At 32.9% G+C, this 20,224-nt stretch overlaps 1 protein-coding gene across 3 annotated transcripts in view; it reads right to left on the bottom strand.

Annotated features, from left to right (window-relative positions):
- ECT2 (epithelial cell transforming 2) overlaps window positions 1-20,224 on the bottom strand; it is a 70,486-nt gene that overhangs the window by 33,447 nt on the left and 16,815 nt on the right. For all 3 annotated transcript variants that reach the window (XM_037826717.1, XM_037826709.1, XM_037826701.1), the window contains 5 exons: window positions 17,809-17,928; window positions 7,047-7,115; window positions 5,817-5,927; window positions 5,059-5,155; window positions 3,361-3,442 (listed from right to left, as the gene is read on the bottom strand). In XM_037826717.1, the coding sequence (XP_037682645.1) occupies window positions 3,361-3,442; window positions 5,059-5,155; window positions 5,817-5,927; window positions 7,047-7,115; window positions 17,809-17,928 (479 nt within the window). The remainder of the gene's footprint in view (window positions 1-3,360; window positions 3,443-5,058; window positions 5,156-5,816; window positions 5,928-7,046; window positions 7,116-17,808; window positions 17,929-20,224) is intronic.

Below are 20,224 nucleotides of genomic sequence, written 5' to 3' on the forward strand. Positions count from 1 at the left end.
TCTCATACTATTTACAGATAACTCCTGTTGGTTCTGTTTCCCTAGAGAACCCTGACTAACACACTCCACCTAAGAGCAGCAGAATACATATTCTGCTCAAGTATACATAACACATTCTTCAGGACACACCACATATTAGGCCATAAAATAAGCCTCAATAAAGTTAAAAGTACTGAAATCATATGAAGTATGTTCACTGAAAATGGAGTGAAATGAGAAATGAGTAAAAGAAGGAAATTTGGAAACTCACAAATATGTGGAAGTTAAAAAAAAACTAATACATAACTAATGGGTCAAGAAGAAAATACAAGGGAAACTAGAAAATGCTTTAAGATAAATAAAATACACACACAACATACCAAAACTTATGGGATGCAGCTAAAGCAGTACAGGGAGGGAATTTTATAGCTATAAGTGCTTGTATTAAAAAGAAGATCTGAAATCAATAACCTAACCTAAGATACTGGAAAAAGGAGAGCAAACTTAACCTAAAGCAAGCGGAAGGAATGAAATAATAAAGATTAGAGTGGAAATTAATGATAGAGAATAGAAAAACAATAGAGAAAAATCAGCAAAACCAAAAATTGGTTGTTTAAAAAGATCAACAGCTAACAAACCTTTAAACTGGACAAAGAAAAAAAAAAAAGGAACACATAAACTAAAATCAGAAATGAAAAGCGGGGAAATCATTACCAAATTAATGATTTGTATGCCAACAAATTAGATAACCTAGATGTAATGGATAAATTCCCAGAAAGATGTAAACTACAAAAACTGACTCAAAAAGAAACAGATAATCTGAATACATCTATAACAAGAGATTTAAGCAGCAATCAAAAAGCTACCCACAAGAAAAGCCCAGGCCCAGATGGCTTCACTGATGAATTCTATCAAAGAATTAGTACCAATTCTTCATAAACTCTTCCAAAAATAAGAGGAGGGCACACTTCCCAACTCATTATCTGAAACCAATATTATCCCACTACCAAAACCAGATGAAGCCATCACAAGAGAACTACAGACCAACATCCTTTATAAATATAGACACAAAAGTCCTCAACAAAATAAAATCCAGTAATATAGAAAAAGAATTTTACACCATGATCAAGTGGAATTTAATACAGGAATGTCAGATTGATTTAACAAATGTCCATCAACACATGAATAGATAAATAAATTGTGGTATATCTAGACAATGGAAAACAAAAAGAAATGAAGTATTGATGTATACAACAAGGACTAAGCTCAAAATAATTATGCTGAGTGAAAAAAGTCAGACAAAAGAGAATATACTGCCAGACAGTGGAAAACAAAAAGAAATGAACTATTGACCTATACAACAAGGACTAATCTCAAAATAATTATGCTGAGTGAAAAATAGTCAGACAAAAGAGAATATACTGCCTGATTTCATTTAGACAAAATCCTAAAAAATGCTAGTTATAGTGATAGAAAGAAGAGCAGTGGTTGCCTTGGGATGGGTGGGGCATGGAGGAACCAGAAGAGATTACCAAGGGTCATGAGTAAGCTTCTGACAGATATGTTCCTTATCTTGTTTGTAGTAATGGTTTTATGAGAGTATATGTAAACCAAAATGTATCAAACTCTATATTTTAAACATGTGCAGCATGAAAGAAGAAAAACAAAAGCATACTGAAGTTACTAAAAGCATGTACTTGTAACATGAATATTTATTAGCTACCCACGTGTAACCAACGTTGTTATAATACAATGTTATGGGGATTTCCTGTTTTTTTAAATGGCAAGAACTGGTGAATTTGTACTGTCTCATTAGTTTCTTTGCCTGATAGATTATGGTTGCTTCAATCAACCATAATAAGCTTTTACTTCCTAGAATAAACATTTAAGAATCTCAAGAATTTAGACCTCTTCAGATTCTATAACATTTATAGATCAGCACCACAATTCAACACTAAAATAGCAGTTCCCATAATTCAATATTTATTGAAAATCTACAATGAGCAGGGCACTTAGGGTAGTGGTATATTACAAATATTCATAACCTTTTAGGAAGCTTAAATGTTAATAGGGAAAGAAATCTTTAATTATCTATCTTATTTCAGTTCTTTATCCCTATAGCAGCCAGGGATGAAACAGGTCAAATGACCAGTCTTTCCCCTATTTAGATTCCTTTAAAATTTTTGCTTACCAAATATATTATATATACATAATCTACCTTCAAAAAAGTATTTGAGTAGAATGAGTTACAGACCTAGTTTCTAGTCCCAAATTTGCCACTAACCAGTTAAGTTGGACAAGTAATAATTTCTCTGTATTTCTCTTCTATAAAAATATTTTAACGTTGACTCTGCCTACCTCATAGTCTGTTGAAAGGATCAAGGTAACTAAGTATGTCAGAATACTTTAAAACATGAAATGTTAAACAAATATAGAGAAATATCATCATCACCTCAAAACTGTGATCCTGATCGCAGGATAATAAATGAAAAGCATTATGGTTGGTTGATAAACATATAAAATAAGAACATAATCAAAAAACAATACAAAATTTAAAAACTTAAATGCATAATCCTTTCAGCAGAAACAGAAGCTGATACTAGCTAATTTGAGTATTATTCTAGTGCCGGACCCTTAAAACTCAAGTTTCTCTCTGAGTTCCTGTTCAAGTATTTTAAGAAACTCTCTTTTCTATAAAAGTACCTTTATGGAATCTCAGAAATCATTTAGTTAAATCTATTAAATATGTTGATACATAAAGCCCAAAACTATAAGTGCCTACCATGAAATAAAATTAAAAGACACAAAATTTTCAACTCTGATTATAATAACCGGAAAGTCATTTCTGATCAGAGCTATGCCTCCAAATAAGACCAAGTTTAACTACAACCAGGCTCCCCAAATCAATTTCATTGAGTTGATACTTTTAATAATTCCATGAAATTCAAGGTAGGAAACAAAAGTCTAAAACACTGAAAGGATATCAAAAATCTTTTCTTTTTACTTCACCATGGTTAAATTCTTAAATCACATTTGGGCAGTTCACATGAGTATGAAGACAAAAACAAGTTATAATCAACAGTGTATGAAGAAAACAATGTCTATTACCGCATTTATAACATTTTCAAGTGTCTAAATCACTATTATTCTCTGCAATAATAACAAAATACTTTTAGGAATAAATATCTGGTTTTAATTAATCAATGTATTTTTACAATATTTCTCATCATTTTAATAGGTAACCACACTATTATAGAATAATTTACACATTATTCTATAAAAATTTGCTATTGATATTTTTCTCTCCATTTTATGACAAATTCTTCTATCAATTCCACTGTAAATCTAAGGAACATTAAATAATTGAAATAATATGCTTACGTCATTACTTCCTTTAGTGATCCAATAGCTTTTTCTAGAGTGCTTTTGTCAGGATTTTCATCAACTGTATGCTTCTTAAGATCTGTAATAATGAATTATTTTTTCTATGATTAAAAAAAATTCAGTGGTTTTCCATCTAATACTTTAAAAGCTCTGATTTAAAGGCTGATTAATCTTTAAAGATAATTTAATATCTAATCTTTCCTTAAAAAAAAGTTTTAAGCAACATTCCCTAAGCTCTATTCTTACACATTTGTTAAGCTTTTCACATTTTTTCATTAACTAAATTTTAAGAATATATAAAGTAAGTTTTCTTATGTTGCTTTCTCAATTCCCTTCTAGTAAAGCTTTGGGACTCTTAGATTTCTCAAATTCTCTGCAGACGGCCGAATGAAAACATATGGCCCCCAATTAGCTCAGAATCATTATATATGTTATATTTCATATTGGGAAACCATGGCTCCTGCATAGAGAGTATTTGTTGTCCTTAAAAGCAGTTTTACTTAGTTGAGAGGTCCAGGAAATACTTATACTTTGTCTTATCCATGTTGCTTCTTATGTTCCCCATGCCAATCTTGGCACATTCCTTGGCACAAATCTATGCTCAATCTAGTAAATAGTTCACCTTGTCTTTTAAGTGGAATTAAAGGAAAAAGTCTTAGAAATCAAGTTCATTTCAGTCATGACAGCATGATGGATTTCTATAAATACCTAATGAAACAATTATGAAGAAATGTAAATTAACAAAAAATACACTTTGTTTTGAAACTTTAAAGTTTTTCATATATTCTCTGTAAAATTACCTGTAAAATAGGATTAAGTTTTAAAGGGTGGGGAAACCATTTTGTAAGCTAGTAATTTTCAGCTACATTAGATTAACTCTGAAGACAACAAAAATTATGATTTTTTTTTACTTACTGCTCTCATATATTAAACTAAAATATTTTAAAGAAAAATATTCATCAGTGTCTCAAAATGAGTCTCCTTATCTGTTGTACATACTGTATTTAAGGCTTAGGGATCAAAATGCTTTATTATAACATCCCTGTTCATAGTTAGTTTTCATATTTAATTTAAAAAATAAAAATAAAAACCTGACACTTCCCTAAAAATATTCATTAGTTTAGATACCAAAATACATAGGGAAATACATATGGTTTTTTGTTTTAACCACAGACAAAATCTATTCATAAAAATTAATTCTCTGCTGTAAAGTTGGGAATAAACAGATAAGTTTTAAGAGTGTTTCAAACAACCTAAGGAAAAAAAAAAACTAAGCATAAGGCCAAGTATATAGAATTTTACTAAAATTCAGAAAAGGACTAAAAAACTTTGGACACATGACTCATCTCTCATCTAGTGATTTTGAAGGAGAATTGAGAATTTACATTGTTGGAAACCCATTTTGAATTAATGACATACCACAGAATGTAAGGAGATTTTAAGTGGATAGACAAAAGGTATGATACTGGTCAATACAAATATTATCAGAACAAATAGAGTATTTTAGGTCAGAACGAATTTCTGTAGCACCAGTGATTATTTTCTAAAATACCTAAGGCTGTTTTCAATGTAAATGAGATATATAGATGCCAATACAGAGAAAGAAACCTATGAAAATGAGAAGAATTAAACATTTTTAGACAAACGATTTCATGAAAATAAAAGAAATAGGCTCAAAACAGATTGGAAAAGTACCGTTTAAAAGTAGTGCTACACTGGGTAACCTCTGTACTGGTCGGATGAGAAGTTCAACTAGGCTTTGGCGTCCACATTCTGGTTTCGCTTGGTTTATCTGAAAGGAATTACTTTATTCAATAATAAAAAAAGAAAAGGTTTTCTGCAAAGATTTTACACCTGACATTTAATGGATTATACTATGTATCATCAGTGGCCCTGATAAGAACTAGCAGTAGAGAGGTGCTCTCTGGCAGATTACTGGGGTAATCCAGGGCCTAAATGACTTTCTGGCCATTAACATCTCAAACAGAAAGTAAGTTGCACTACACACCCCTATGTATCCCATTGTTAAGTTTCTCTTAAATATACGCCATTCACAAGACAAAAACAGTTTTAAAATATTAATTATGCTGACTCTTTTGGCTAAAGAAAGTAAATAAAACATTTGAAAAAAATCATTAAAGGCAAAATAAAAATCTTGCTGGAAAATTTTTAGATGTTTGAGAGCTAAAACATATAATAATAATTTAAAAAACACACATAATATTCTCATTCACTCAGCTGCCTCTTGACCCCTGCCACCAAATATGTTAAATCTTCTGAAGCTAAATATCACTGCCACCTCCACATGTAGCTAAAATTAACAAAAACATTATGATGTTCTTACATGGATTTTTTTTTAACTAAAGTTATAATTTACTTATTTTTTTGTAATTTTTAATGAAATTTATTCAGAAATGATTCCTATATTTTTATTTGAAAGAAATATACATTACCTTCAGAAAAGCATGAAATCTTGGTTTCTGTTTTTCACATTTAATAATTGTTTCCTTGCTCATTTCAAAGAAGTTTACAAAGGGAGGGTAGATTCTAACCAAATCCTTTGACTAGAGAGAAGGGGGAAAAATCATCTAATTTGTTATGCATGTCGCTCTTAGACAATGAAACAAAGTAATTTGACATATTGGACACAAAAATTGAAAATGAGTTCCCTTCTCAAGCTGAATGCAGAAATTTATTTTATAAGGTTCTCAACAGTTAATTGCTAAACAAAATACTTCAACTGATACACAAAGCCTAAAACTTGGTAAGCAAATAAAAAGACCAAGCAAGGAAATATATTAAAGCATATTTTATTGATATAAACATGACAATGAAAACTGCAAAAACATATAAATAGATATATTCAGAATACATCTAGAAAGAGCTCATCTATCTAGAACCCAAGAACATGAAATAATTTATTAAAAGATCAATTATATCACCCAAAAATGCAAATAAGAAAAGGAAAACTGTCTTGGCCAACTGAGAAGACTAATAAATATCAAAAAGCTATGTAGCAATAATTTGCATATTTGGCATTCTCAACCAACCAGAAAAAAATATCGAAGAGACAAGACTGCATACATGGCAAGGAAGTGGCAGAAGGCCTCAAAAACCAAAATAAAGGTGTCAGAACCTTCAGATAAGAACAGAAACTTATAAATCCTATTCAAAGGGATGAACCATAGCACCTCATTCAAAATTAACTGATTTCTATTTTATAAACTTATGTGGTTCTTATCTTATCTTATTTACTAATAAGCAGCAGTTCACTATAAGCCTCCATACAGGTGAGACAAAATGACAGCAAAAAGTGATAAATAAGGAGAGAAAAATAAAATATTATAGAAATTTTTTTTTAAAGATCATTAATGTGTGGTCAATCATGAAGGGCAAATAACTTGATATATACTAAAAAGATTATAGCATAGAGTGATAATTTTTACTAATGGTAATACTGAGCTATCAAGAAAATGTTAAATTGTATATAGAAAACATGTTTCAGAACACTTTTGTTATATTTTATACACAAAACCATGTCAAAGTTTTAAAAGCTCTCACATTTAAAGAAGTAACTGTCGTGTATCTGGAAAGCCTCTTGTGAAACGTACATCATTCTCTGCTGGTTCTTGATGAGATGATAATTTAATATGAATACTTCCAAAAAGAAATAAAATACTTACATATTTAAGAAAGATGTCACCAATGCTTTTGCTCTCATCCCAATTAATAATAAGGTCTTCAAGATCATCCTGAAACAGCACAAATTAAAACATTTAAGATAAAAGTTGACAGTCTTTTATACACCTTTTGGTATTCCTAAGATCTAGAGGCCACATAATATAGTAGCTTCTGACTACTTAGGTTTAAATCCTGCCCCCGCTGCCTGACAGTAAGGTGCCCTTGGAAGCAAGTTACTTAATCTCTATGCACCTCAATTTTCTGTTCTGGGAAATGATGATAATTATTAATCTTACCCTACAGAGGACTAAATGAGTAATACTTGTAATGCACTTAGAAGAATCCCTGACAGACAGTAAATGCTCAATAAGCTATTATTAACTATATTTTCCTATATAAATACTCAAAATAAACTAGGGGGGACATTTTGAAAACTGTGATGCAAAATAGAAAAATATTCTAGCTGTAACAATATAACCAAGTAGTACCATTTTAAACTTATAAAATTACAGGATAGCTTGTATACATATGTGAATACTTTAAACCTCTAAAACAAATAGTTACGTAAGAATATCGCTATCAGAAAGCAAAATAATCTCTAGGCACTCGGAAAAATAGTCTACTCTTATTCTGGTTAACCTATTTCCCAATATCTGTTGATTAGATAAAATGCTCTGCCTTAATTATCAGCTTGGAAACTAAGTAAAGTAACATAGGTACTAATACCTAGAGAGATTAAGTAACTTGCCTCAAGTCAACAATTATGGACCAGTATTCAAACTCAGGTCAGACTGACTTCAGATTCCATACCATTCTATTTGATCTATACCACAGCACTTCTCTCCATTAGAAATAGGGAGTCAGGTTGGCAGGCCAATCCAACAGCTTTATTCATAGTACTATTCCTTACTATTCTGTGGGAAAATGCCTGACCCAATTCTCTTTGTTCATATCACATCAGAGATTTCAAATTTACTTCCTGGACATAAGAAAGGAAAACTCTATAGTTCTAAGAAACAGAGCATAGTTCCCAAAGCCTGGGCAAGAGTGTTAGAAAGGTGGGGAGAGGGGTAAAGAGATGGGCTAAGGAAGCTAAGTTACTGCCTCCTTTTCTTCATCAAGTTTCGCCTGTATGGCTACCACCTACTTCTGTGACTAGAGTTTCTCTTTTACCTAGCTCACTGCACAATAAACCAAGTTACCAGATTCCCTACTATACACCCGTTCCTGAAACAAGTACAAGGTACTTTTGAGGCTTACACTTAAATAACAAAGGATAAACATAGGAAGAAAAGGGATTCCCTCTAATCCCTACTTTTCATAGTTCTATACAAAAATAAATATTTGCACATCAAGGACTGATTCATTCTTTCATGTCTCCTGAAAAGGAAAAATTCACACCTAGAAAGAGAGGTGTGGATGACAAGCTCAAAAATTCCCATCACCTTAATCCAAGTATCAGGAGCACACTGGCCTCCAGCAGCAAACTGAGAAGATGGAACTTAAGGTATCCATCCACTTAGTATCTAGATGAGGAAACAGACTGAGTTCTAGTCCTAATTCTCAAGTTTAAAAGTAGCCTGACAATCATTCAGCAAACATTTACTGATAGTAATCTAAGTGCCAGACAAAGTAGTTATAAACACAGTGGGTATAAAATGGTTTTGACCCTACAAAAAATTTTTGAACATTAGTTGATCCATTTCTGAGTTTAGTGTATTATTAATATTAATTGCTATTGTTAATATTAATTGCTATTGTTATTTACTGCATGTTCAGTAACTGTCAGGCACTATGCTTGAAAACTTATATGCATATAAAAAAGAAATCTTCACAACAACCCATGAGTCAAATACTACTATCCCAATTTTACAAATGAGAAAATTGAAGCACTTAAAGTTGCCTGACTTCAAACCCAAACTTGCTTTATTCCAGAGTTCATATCCTTAACCACTATGTAATACTACAAAATACCAGTGCTTCCCAGGAATATTGTATTGATGAACAATATGAAAAACTGTACAAATTTAAAACAAATTCACGTGGTTTATTCATTTACATATTAAAAGAGTACAGCACAATCATTAAGAAGCAATGTAACACAGTGTTTGGGAGCACAGACTTTGAAGTCAAATGAATAAGGGTTCAAATCTTGATCCAATATTTAATAAAAGACTGGAAAATTTAAATAATCTGTGGAAGCAGATCACATGTATAAAATGTGGACAACAATAATACCAACTTCTTGGTAGTACATAATAGATATGGAAGTACTCAACATACCTACATTTATACATTATACATAGCTACATTTATAGTTGGGGAAAAAAAGGGTTGTGCATAAAAAAAGACTGAAAGAAAATACACCAAAATTTTCGAAGTATTTGGGTGACAGGATTATGGATATTTTCCACACCTTTTCCTTTTCCTCTAGGTTTTACAAATGTTTGACAGTTAGCATGTACAGGTTTCTTGACAGAAGAAAAAAAAAAACAGCTTTAAAATTTTTAAATGTGACAAACCTGAAATCACTTAAAAAAAAAAACAAGTTATAGTTCGAGTACTGATAATTCAACCTTACAGAAGAAGCTTAAAGAATTAGGTTACCCATAGGAATGCAAAAGGGTGACAATCATTTTCAAAGCTTCACTGAATCAGAGACAATTATCTTCTGAATTGAGAGTATACTACTACACATATAAAAAATGTAACATTTTGTAGTAGAAGGGAACCTACACACTCAGGCTGACTAAACGATTGACATTCAAACTGACCCACAAGTTAGTAGTAGAAAATCAGTATGAAAACCTCCTTGACTTCCCATTCTAGGCCTTTCAGTAATGCTTATGAAGCAAAAATACCCCAGTAATATTTTCCTCTTCAAGTTATGAACCCTAATTGGAAATTAGGATAAACTCTTCTGAAACCATCACTTTTGTCAAAATTGAGGATTAAGAAAATAGATCCCTCAGCGTTTGATCAAGAAATTAACTGAAATATGATACAGAATTTTGATAAAATACAAAACAGAAGTCAGCATTTTGGTGAATTGCATTTTTAAAAACTTATAGAGTTTATGTTTTTGTTTATAATGTGTACTGAAATCAAAAGCAATTATATGGACATGACATCATTAACATGAAAAAGCCTCCCAACGAATCAGTGAATAAACGAACAAACCCTACTTGCTTAGAACTATGGAAGCCAGTAGAGACTGGAGAAAGACTCCACAAATGCTGAATCAAAGAAAAATAAAAAAATCAGGTAGGAAATTTCTGTCCCAAAACAGGTGGTCTATTCCCCTTCCCCTCACTTGGTCCCACCCAGCGCAGGGGGAGCAGCCTGTGTCCCTCCTACCACAGATAGAGACTATAGAGCCTCTCACAGCAGAGTTAGAACCAAATGCATATCCAGGCTCAGGGACCCAAGACCACAGAGACCCAGGGGAACATAAGCTTCTAAGGCATGCTGCACACAAAAGGGGTCCCAGGGGTAGGGGGTTAGAGGGGTAGAGAGATACTGCAGCAGAAATGTTGACAAATGGTATGCTTTTAAATCCAGTTTCTGTTGGCTGGACCACCTAAATGTAAAATGGGCTTTTCTGGAGTGACCCACCTTTCTGAGTTGACCTCATCTGACTCCCCAGGCAAGGATACCCTAATAGCAAAGAAACAGGTAAAAATGCCTCACCAAAAAAAAAAAAAAACAAAAAAAAAAAAAAAAAAAAGGGAGGGGAGTGGGGTTAGACTGAACTGCTATAGGATAGAAGGGGTCCCAAAACTGAAAACTGTAAGGGAAAGGTGCAACTGACTGAGGGAGAGAATTTAAACATATCATAGGACCTGGGGAGTAAATTGTGAGCAAAAGCAAAAAAGAACAGATCAGGATTCCCAGAGAAGGAAGAGAAGAAAGGAAGCTATCTCTGGGAGGTGAAACAATTTCACAAAAAATGCAATCTTCAAAATTGCCCACATATGTAGAGTTGAGAAAATGTGACCAGTTAAATAAGGGCTATTCTAAAGGTCTAGAGTAAGTAGGCCTTAACACAAAGCCAATCAACAATAAAACCCTAGGCAAGAGAGAGAAATTGATCTTCAGAGTAAACTCATCAAGATAATCAGAAGCCTAGATATAAGCAAAAAATTACAAGCCATACTAACAAACAGGAAGATATGGCTCAGTCAAGGGAACAAATTAAAACTTGAAAGGAGACACAGATGTTAGAACAACTAATCAAAGAAGTTCAAACAAATCTCCTAAACCAATTCAAGAAAACAAAGGAAAATATGCATAAAAGTTTATTAAGAAGACATAAAGAAGAATTTGAAAGTATAAAAAGAAACAACAGAAATGGGGATGAAAGGTACAATAGCAGAAATTAAAAATACACTAGAGGCATGCAACAGCAGATCTGAACAGGCATAAGAAAAGAATCAGCAAACTAGAAGACAATAAAATCAAAATCATACAGTAGAAGAACAGATAGAGAAAAGAATAGAAAAAAATTGAGCAAGGTCTCAGGGATCTGAGTGACAGCACGAAGCACAAAAACATATTTATCACTGGTGACCCAAAAGGAGAGAAGGGAAAAGAGAAGAAAGAATATTTGAACAAAATAATGGCCAAAAACTTAACCTACTATTATGTAAGACATAAACATACATGTCCAAGAAGCATGACATACTCCAAACAGAATAATCCTAATAGACCTATTACAAGACACATATTAATCAGAATGCCAAATGTCAAGGATAAAGAGAGAATTCTGAAAGCAGCAAGAGAAAAGCAATTCATCACATACAAGGGAACTTCAATAAGACTAAGTATGGACTTCTCATCAGAAACCATGGAGGCAAGAAGGCAGTGGTATGATGTAATTAAGGTACTGAAGGAGGAAAAACTGCCAGCCAAAAGTTCTTTATCTGGCAAAACTGTCCTTCAAAAATGAGAGAGAGTTTAAAATATTCACAGATAAACAGAAGGAGAAAATTTGTTAACGAAAGACCTGCCCTATAAGAAATACTAAAGGGAGTCCTGTAGGTTGAAAGAAAAAAAACATGAGAGAGTGGCTTGGAGTACTATAAAGAAATGAAGATCATCAGTAAACGTAATTAAAAGGGTAAATGCAAAATGAAATACTACTATTTCCTCAACCTACAACTCTATTCTTTAATTGCTACAAAAGTCAGAATACAATTAAACAAGAAAAAAGTATTTTGCTTGATAATGGACATGCAAAATATCAAGTGGTAAAGTGGGACAAAAACAACATAAAGAGGGGAAACAAAGGGATACAGGAGCAAAGGATCTGTATGCTATTGAAGCTAACTCAGTATCTTCTCAAATTAGTTGGTTATAGATTTAGGTTGCATAATATAAACTCCAGAGTAATCACAAAGGAAGAATTTTAAAATTATACCAAAACAGAAATGAGATAGGGATTAGTCAGATACATCTCAAAAGATCAACTGTAAAGAAAAGAAGGTTGCAATAAAGGGAAAGAGAAACAAAAGAAACATATGACATACAGAAACCAAAAGATAAAATGGCTAAAGCAAGTACTGCCCTTACAGTAATAACAATGAAGGTTAATGGATTAAACTCTCCAATCAAAAGACAGAGATGGACAGAAATGGATAAAAAAGCAAACCAAATGTTTACAAGAGACTCACATTAGAACGAAAGACACAATAAGCTGAAAGGGAAGGGATGGAAAAAGATATTCCTTGCAAGCAGTAACTAAAAAAGAAAAAAAAAAAAAAAGCTGGGGTAGCTATACTAATATCAGACAAAATAAACTTTAAATGCAAAAATGTTATAAGACACAAAGAAAGACAATATATATGAATAAAAGGGGAAATCCACCATGAAGAAATAACAATCATAAATGTTTATGCACCTAACCAAAGCAACCCAAAATACATGAGGCAAATGCTGGCAAAACTGAAAAGAGAAATAGACATCTCTACAATAGTAGGAGACTTCAATATACCATTCTCATCAACAGGTAGAACTTCTAGACAGAAGATCAATAAAGAGCAGAGAACTTGAATAATATGATAAATGAATTAGACCTAAAAGACATAAATAGAACAGTGTACCCCAAAACAGCAGGATATAACAGTCTTCTCAAGTGAACATAGATCATTCTCCAATACAGAACACAAGTTGAGTCATAAAACAAGTCTCAATAAATTTAAAAAGATTGAAAGCATACAAAGCATCTTCTCTCACCAAAATGGAATGAAGCTGGAAATCAACAACAGGCAGAGAACTGGAAAATCCACAAATTTAGGGAAGTTAAAAAACACACCCTTAAACAATCACTGGGTTTAATATGTCAAGGTGAATGAAAATGAGAACACACATATCAAAACTTACAGGATGCCCTTCCATTTATTTAGTTCTTCTTTGATGTCTCTTAGCAATGTCTTGTAGTTTTCTGTGTACAAGTCCTTTACATCCTTGGTTAAATTTACTCTTAAACATTTGATTCTTTCAGTTGCTATTTTAAATGGAATGTCTTTCTTGATTTCCTTCTCAGATTGCTCATTACTAGTGTATAGAACCACTACTGATTTTTGCATGTTTCATCTTGTATCTGCCACTTTGCTGAACTCATTTATTAGCTCTAGTATCTTTGTTGTAGATTTTGGGACTTTTTATATATAGCATCATGCCATCTGCAAATAGTGAAAGTTTTTCTTCTTCCTTTCTAATTTGGATAACTTTTATTTCTTTTTTGTGCCTAAAGCTCTGGCTAGAACTTCCAATACAATGTTGAAGTGACTGTTCAGTGACAGTGGGCATCTTTGTCTTGTCCAGATCTTGAGGGAAAGCTTTTAGTCCTTCACCATTGAGTATGATGTTAGCTGTAGGTTTTCATATTTGCTCTTTTATCATTTTGCAGAAGTTTCCTTCTATTCCTAGATTTCTTTTAAGTGTTTTTATCAATAAAAGATACTGGATTTTGTCAAATGCCTTTCCTGTGATAACTGAGATGATCACATGGTTTTTTTTCCCTTCCTTTTGTTAATGTGACGTATTGTATTAAGTAATTTTCTCATGTTGAACCACCCTTGCATACCTCAGATAAAACCCACTTGATCATGGTGGACATTCTGCGTTCATAGACTGGAAGACTAACTATCATTAAGATGTCAATTCTACCCAAGTTGATTTACAGATTCAAGACAATCCCAATCAAAATTCCAACAGCCTACTTTGCAGAAGTAGAAAAGCCAATTATCAAATTTATTTGGAATGGTAAGGGCCCCAAATAGCCAAAAGCATCTTGAAAAAGAAGAACAAAGTTGGGGAACTTAACATTTCTTGACTTTAAAGCATACTACAAAGCTAAGTGGTTAAAACAGCATGGTACTGGCATAAGGACAGATATATTAAGTAAGGGAATTAAATTGAGAGTTCAGAAACAAACCCTCAGATCTATGGGCAGCTGACATTTGACAAAGCTGCCAAATCCGCTCAATTGGGAAAGAATAATCTCTTCAACAAATGGTGTGGAAAGAATTGGATATCCATAAGGAAAAGAATGATAGAAGACCCTATCTCACACCATATACAAAAATTAACTCAAAATGGATATAAGACCTAAATGTAAGAACCAGGACTGTAAAACTCCTAGAAGAAAATATAGGGAAGCATCTTCAGAATCTTACAGTAGGCAATGGTTTCTTAGACTTTACACCCAAAGCACAAGCAATGAAAGAAAAAAATAGATGAATAGGACCTCCTCAAAATTAAAAGCTTTTGTCAATAAAATGAAAAGATAACCTGTTCAGTGGGAGAAAATATTCAGAAACCACATATCCAATAAAGGATTACTATCCAGAATACGTAAAGAAATCCTACAAACCAACAAAAAGAAAACTAACCCAATTAAATAATGGGCAAAAGACTTTAAATAGACATTTCCCCAAAGAGGAAATATGAATGACTAAAAAACACATGAAAAGATGCTCAACATCACTAGCTATTGGGGAAATGCAAATCAAAACCACAATGAGATACCATTTCTTACCCACTAAATGGCTACTATTAAAAAAGCAGAAAACTACAAGTGTTGGTGAGGGTGTGGAGAAATGGGAACACACATTCATTGCTGGTAAGAAATGTAAAATCGTGTAGTCGCTGTGAAAGACAGTTTGGTGATTCCTCAGGAAGCTATGTATAGAATGACCATATGACCCAGCAATCTTGCTATTAGGTATATATCAAGAAAATTGAAAGCAGAGACTAGAACAGATATTTGCACACCAACGTTCATGGTGGCATTGTTCACAACTGCCAAAAGATGGAGGCAATCTAAGTGTCCATCAACAGATGAATGGATAAACAAACTGTGGCATATATAATATACGTGTGCCAGTTTAGATACATTATGTCCCCCCTCAAAAAAGCCATGATCTTTTAATCCAGTCTCATGGGATTTTGGGATTAGGTTGGTTCCATGGAGATGTGACCCACCCAACTGTGAGTGACACCTTTGATTAGGGTGTGAGCTCTGATTGAATGTTTCCATGGAGGTGTGGCCCCACCCATTCATACTGGGCCTTGATTAGTTCACTGGAGTCTTACAAAACTCATAAATAGAAGAACCTCAGAGCTGCAGCCAAGATAGTCATTTTGGAGAACGTCATTTTGAAACACAAGCAGATGCCAGCCACATGCCTTCCCAGCTAACAAGAGGTTTTCCAGATGCCATCGGTGTTCTTCAGTGAAGTTACCCTATTGTTGATGCCTTCATTGGGACATTTTCATGGCCTTAAGACTGTAGCTTTGTAACCAAATAAACCCCCTTTATAAAAGCCAATCCATTTCTGGTATTTTGCATTTTGGTAGCATTAGCAAACCAGAACATGCAATGGAGTATTATTCAGCTGAAAAAGGAATGAAGTCCAGATGCATGTGACAACATGGATGAACCTTGAGGACACTATGTTGAGTGAAATAAGCCAGGCATAAAAGGACAACTGTTGTATGATCTGACTGATATGCACTAATAGTAATACAACAAACTCAGAGTTAGCATTTCGAATATAGGTTACCAGGTGAGGGACTGCAGGTACAAAATGGGGAGTTGATGCTTAATTTGTACAGAATTTCTATTTAGGTTGATTGTAAAGTTTTGGAAATGGATGGCAGTGATGGTAGCACATTATTGTGAGTATAATTAACAGCACTGAATTATACATGTGAATGTGGTTAATAGGAAATTTTAGGTGATACATATGTGACTAAAGTAAAAATTAAAAGACAAAATTTAGAACTGTACAACACAGTGAATCCTACTGTAGATGATGGACTATAGTTAATAGTACAAGTAAAAGAATTTTCTTTCAGGAATTATAACAAATGTATGACACTAATACAAGGTGCTAATAATAGGCTGGTATATGGGAAAAGAAATATACCTAATGTAAACTATAGACTATAGTTAATAGTGCAATTTTAAGATTCTTTCATCAACTGTAACAGAGATACCACATTAAGTGTCAACATAAGGGTATATGGGAATGCTGTATTTTTTTTTCACATGATTTTTCTATAAACCTATAACTTCTCTAATTAAAAAAAGTTTTTAAAGCAATTTAATTTATTTGGTTGAAAAATTTATATAATTCTGATTTATCTTTATTGGAATATGGAATAAGCATTGATATTGGCTGTTTGGAGGGGAAAACATCAATTTTCCTCAAGTATCACACAGGAAAAATAAGAAGAAATAAAGCTCTACTATTCTTTTAAGAGTTTAGCTAAACCTGCCCAAAGATTACATTAATATAAGAGATTAGGAAATAAGACACTTCATCAAAGGAAAATCATTAAAAAGTGGATAGCAATGTCTTACATGATTTTGGCATTTATCTTCCTAGAAATAGAGAAATAATTAAATGACCTCTAAGTACTTTCCAATGTGCTGGTTTGAAAATGTTATGTACCCCAGAAAAAGTCATGTTCTTTTAATCCATTCTTGTGGGTGCAGACCTATTGTGGGTGTGACTTTTGGTGTTTCAATTGAGATGTGACCCACTCCATTCAAGGTGGTTCTTAATCCTTCTACTGGAGTCCTTTATGAGAGGATAAAAGAGAGAAACACCCAGAGAAGTCTGGACAGAAAAAGTCACCAGAGGAGCTGAGAAACAAAGCCACTGAAGCCAGATGCTAAAAGCAAGAAAACCCAAAGAAAGAAGGACAAGCAGATGCCAGCCATGTGCCTTCCCATGTGACACAGGTGTCCCAGATGCTGGCAGCCTTTCTTCAGAGAAGGCATCGTCCTGTTGATACCTTAACTTGGACATTTTCATGGACTTAGAACTGTAACTTGTAAGCTAATAAATCTCCCTTGTTAAAAGCCAGTCCATTTCTGGTATATTTCATTTAGGCAGCTTTAGCAAACTGAGACATCCAGCTTTACTGTTTTTCAAACAAATTGACACAAAACAAAAACCTAAAACCCGAAAGCAACAAGAAAAGGAAAATAAGAAAGACAGTACTAGAACCCACACATCTTTCAGAAAGGACTTTGTAGTCTTAATTCCTTATTCTTGGGATTTATCTAAATCAACAAAGAGGCAAACAACAGACATCAATAAGGCACTGAGACAAACCATTCAAAGGAAAAGTATGAGAGTAAAGTTTTAGGTACAAAACTTATTGAGTTAATTGGAAGGGACTGAAAAATTATAATATGTATACATGATCCAAAAGAATTACTACCAAGCCTAACATATTTAAATTTACCTTTATCTTAGTGTGCACATCAAAGATATCCGGAATGCTACCAAAAATGGTCTTTATCTCCTCAGGTGCAAGGATAGGCCCACCACGTTGTCCTTCTTCTTCTAAGGGAACCTGAAATAACTAACAGAAAAAAACATACTACTTTAGATCATGGGAAAAGGAGAATTTTTTTAAAAACCCTAAAATATAGATGAGGTAAAGGAGAGACCAGATACTGGTGGAGAAGAAAAAAGTAAAACAACATACCTCTCCCAAATTTAAAGACATCTCCTTTTTTCTTATAACATGTCATAAACATGCTATCTTCTAATTTTAGAAGCTAATAAAAGTTAATAACAGAGCTCTACAAATCAATCATTAAAACTGTTAGTATGATGCAAGAGTAGTTTCTTTTTATTCACATTACTAAGAAAGAAAGCAATCAGTTATTTTCAGACATTTACATAATTTAAGTACTAAATATTCTAGAAATGGTAGCATAGAAACTTGCTTTCAGATGATGTCACTGAACATTCAGATGATGACCCTTCCCCACTAAAAATTCTATAGCTTATATAGATGACATAGCACACTATTTAAAGGCTTTCTCTGATCTGGCCTAGGTAGTTTTATCACATCTCTCACTGTATCCATACACCATCTTCATTTCACTACATATATCCTTAAGTTCAAGCCACCCTAGCCTACACAATACCTTGAATCACACATATTTTTAATTATCCTTTTTTTTTGCCCAATCTCAAATACACTTCCCATCCATATTCTTTTGCACATACCAATCATACCTACATTTAAAATTCACTTCGATTGTTAACCTTCTTTATGAGGCTTTTTCTGATTACAGCACATCAAAAATTCTAGCCCAACAGCTTCCCTAAGCTGGAAGAGTAGTGAAACTCTGTCACCTCACAAATTTCCTAATACCTTTACTAAACCTTTCTTAGGATGCTCATAACCTTTCACTTTGTATCATAATTAGGTGTATATGTTTTATCTCCTCTTCCAGTCTAAGATCCTTTAAAATTGGAATCCTCTTTAACACCTGGTACAGTACTTTGAATTAGGAGATACCTAAATATTATAAAGATTACTAAATAAAGAAGATGCTGGCTCTTCATTTAACTTTGGGGCTAAGTTAAAATTAAAGTTATTCCATATCTAATTAAGCAAAAAAAAAAAAGAATACATCCATCCTAAAATGAAGTTTAAGGAAAACACTATAGTAAATTTAGGCCACATCTTCAAAAAATATTTGAGTTTATACTAAGTTAAGTGGTATAAAACTTTGTCTCCAGTCTTATAGTTCCCAGGACTTTTTAAAAGCAGTTTGTCAGTTTAATTGATATGCAAATTAGAATTCTGAAACTTCAGTGCATTTTACCATGGCCTGAAAGGATTTACATTTGTAGGTAATAAATGCTACAAAGGTTCATGAGTAGTATATGCCGCCAAAGGAATTTTCTGCTACTCAACTACATTTTGGCTCATTTATATAAAAACTTCAACAGAAACCTCATCTAGGATGATTTCCCTTGAGGAAAATTGACTTAAAATAAGTAACGTGTAATAAGGTAGAGGATGCCTCATAAAACCTTGACTTCTGATAAACAGAAAATTAACTGCAAAGAATAACCTCCATGACCAAGAAAGAAACATTCCCATTTCTTATCTTTGGTATAATCCATATAAATGGTATAAGCAACATCAGTTAGATTTAAGAATTCAAATAGAGATAAGTCAAAAACTAAACCTAAATTAGAAACTCTCAATCATTTTTCAGTTCAAAGATATGCTTGATAGTACCAGCTTCATTTTTGACAGTATTAACATACTATCTCTTGCACTACCTAAACAAATTTATTTCTTCTTCCTACAGATGCCAAAACATCCTACTACTGTGTCTTTCAGAACTCTGAATTTCAATTTATTCCTTAATATCTTCTATAATCTCCATCCTATAAGGATTCATTAGAATTGATATTATTCTTCAGAAATAACTTTGTAATAACCTTTAATATTGATAAGCAATGAGTTAACATTTATTTATGAATAACCACTGAATACTTTAAGAAAATCTGACACACAAGGATTACTGAAAAAAATTACTGACAACCATATTCATCCATAGCTTCATTGCTACTGCTTATACATTTCTTTTCACATACGTACAACACTAAATAGAGCAATCACTCTAGAACATACACTTTCCGAAAAAGTTATCTACCACTTCCAAATCTATATGCAGCATCTTAATAAGAAGTCTGCAAAATTCTTAATACTTAGTCCACTCTAAAATCATCCACTAAGGATTCTTCTCTCCTTAAAATCAAAACCAAAAACTTGTGCTATTTCTGGATTAATAAAACATATTATTACAGTTATGACATCCCCTTAATGGCAGTTTTGCTTACATATT

This window comes from Choloepus didactylus, chromosome 1 (genome assembly GCF_015220235.1).
Source record: "Choloepus didactylus isolate mChoDid1 chromosome 1, mChoDid1.pri, whole genome shotgun sequence".
Classification (NCBI taxonomy): domain Eukaryota; kingdom Metazoa; phylum Chordata; class Mammalia; order Pilosa; family Megalonychidae; genus Choloepus; species Choloepus didactylus.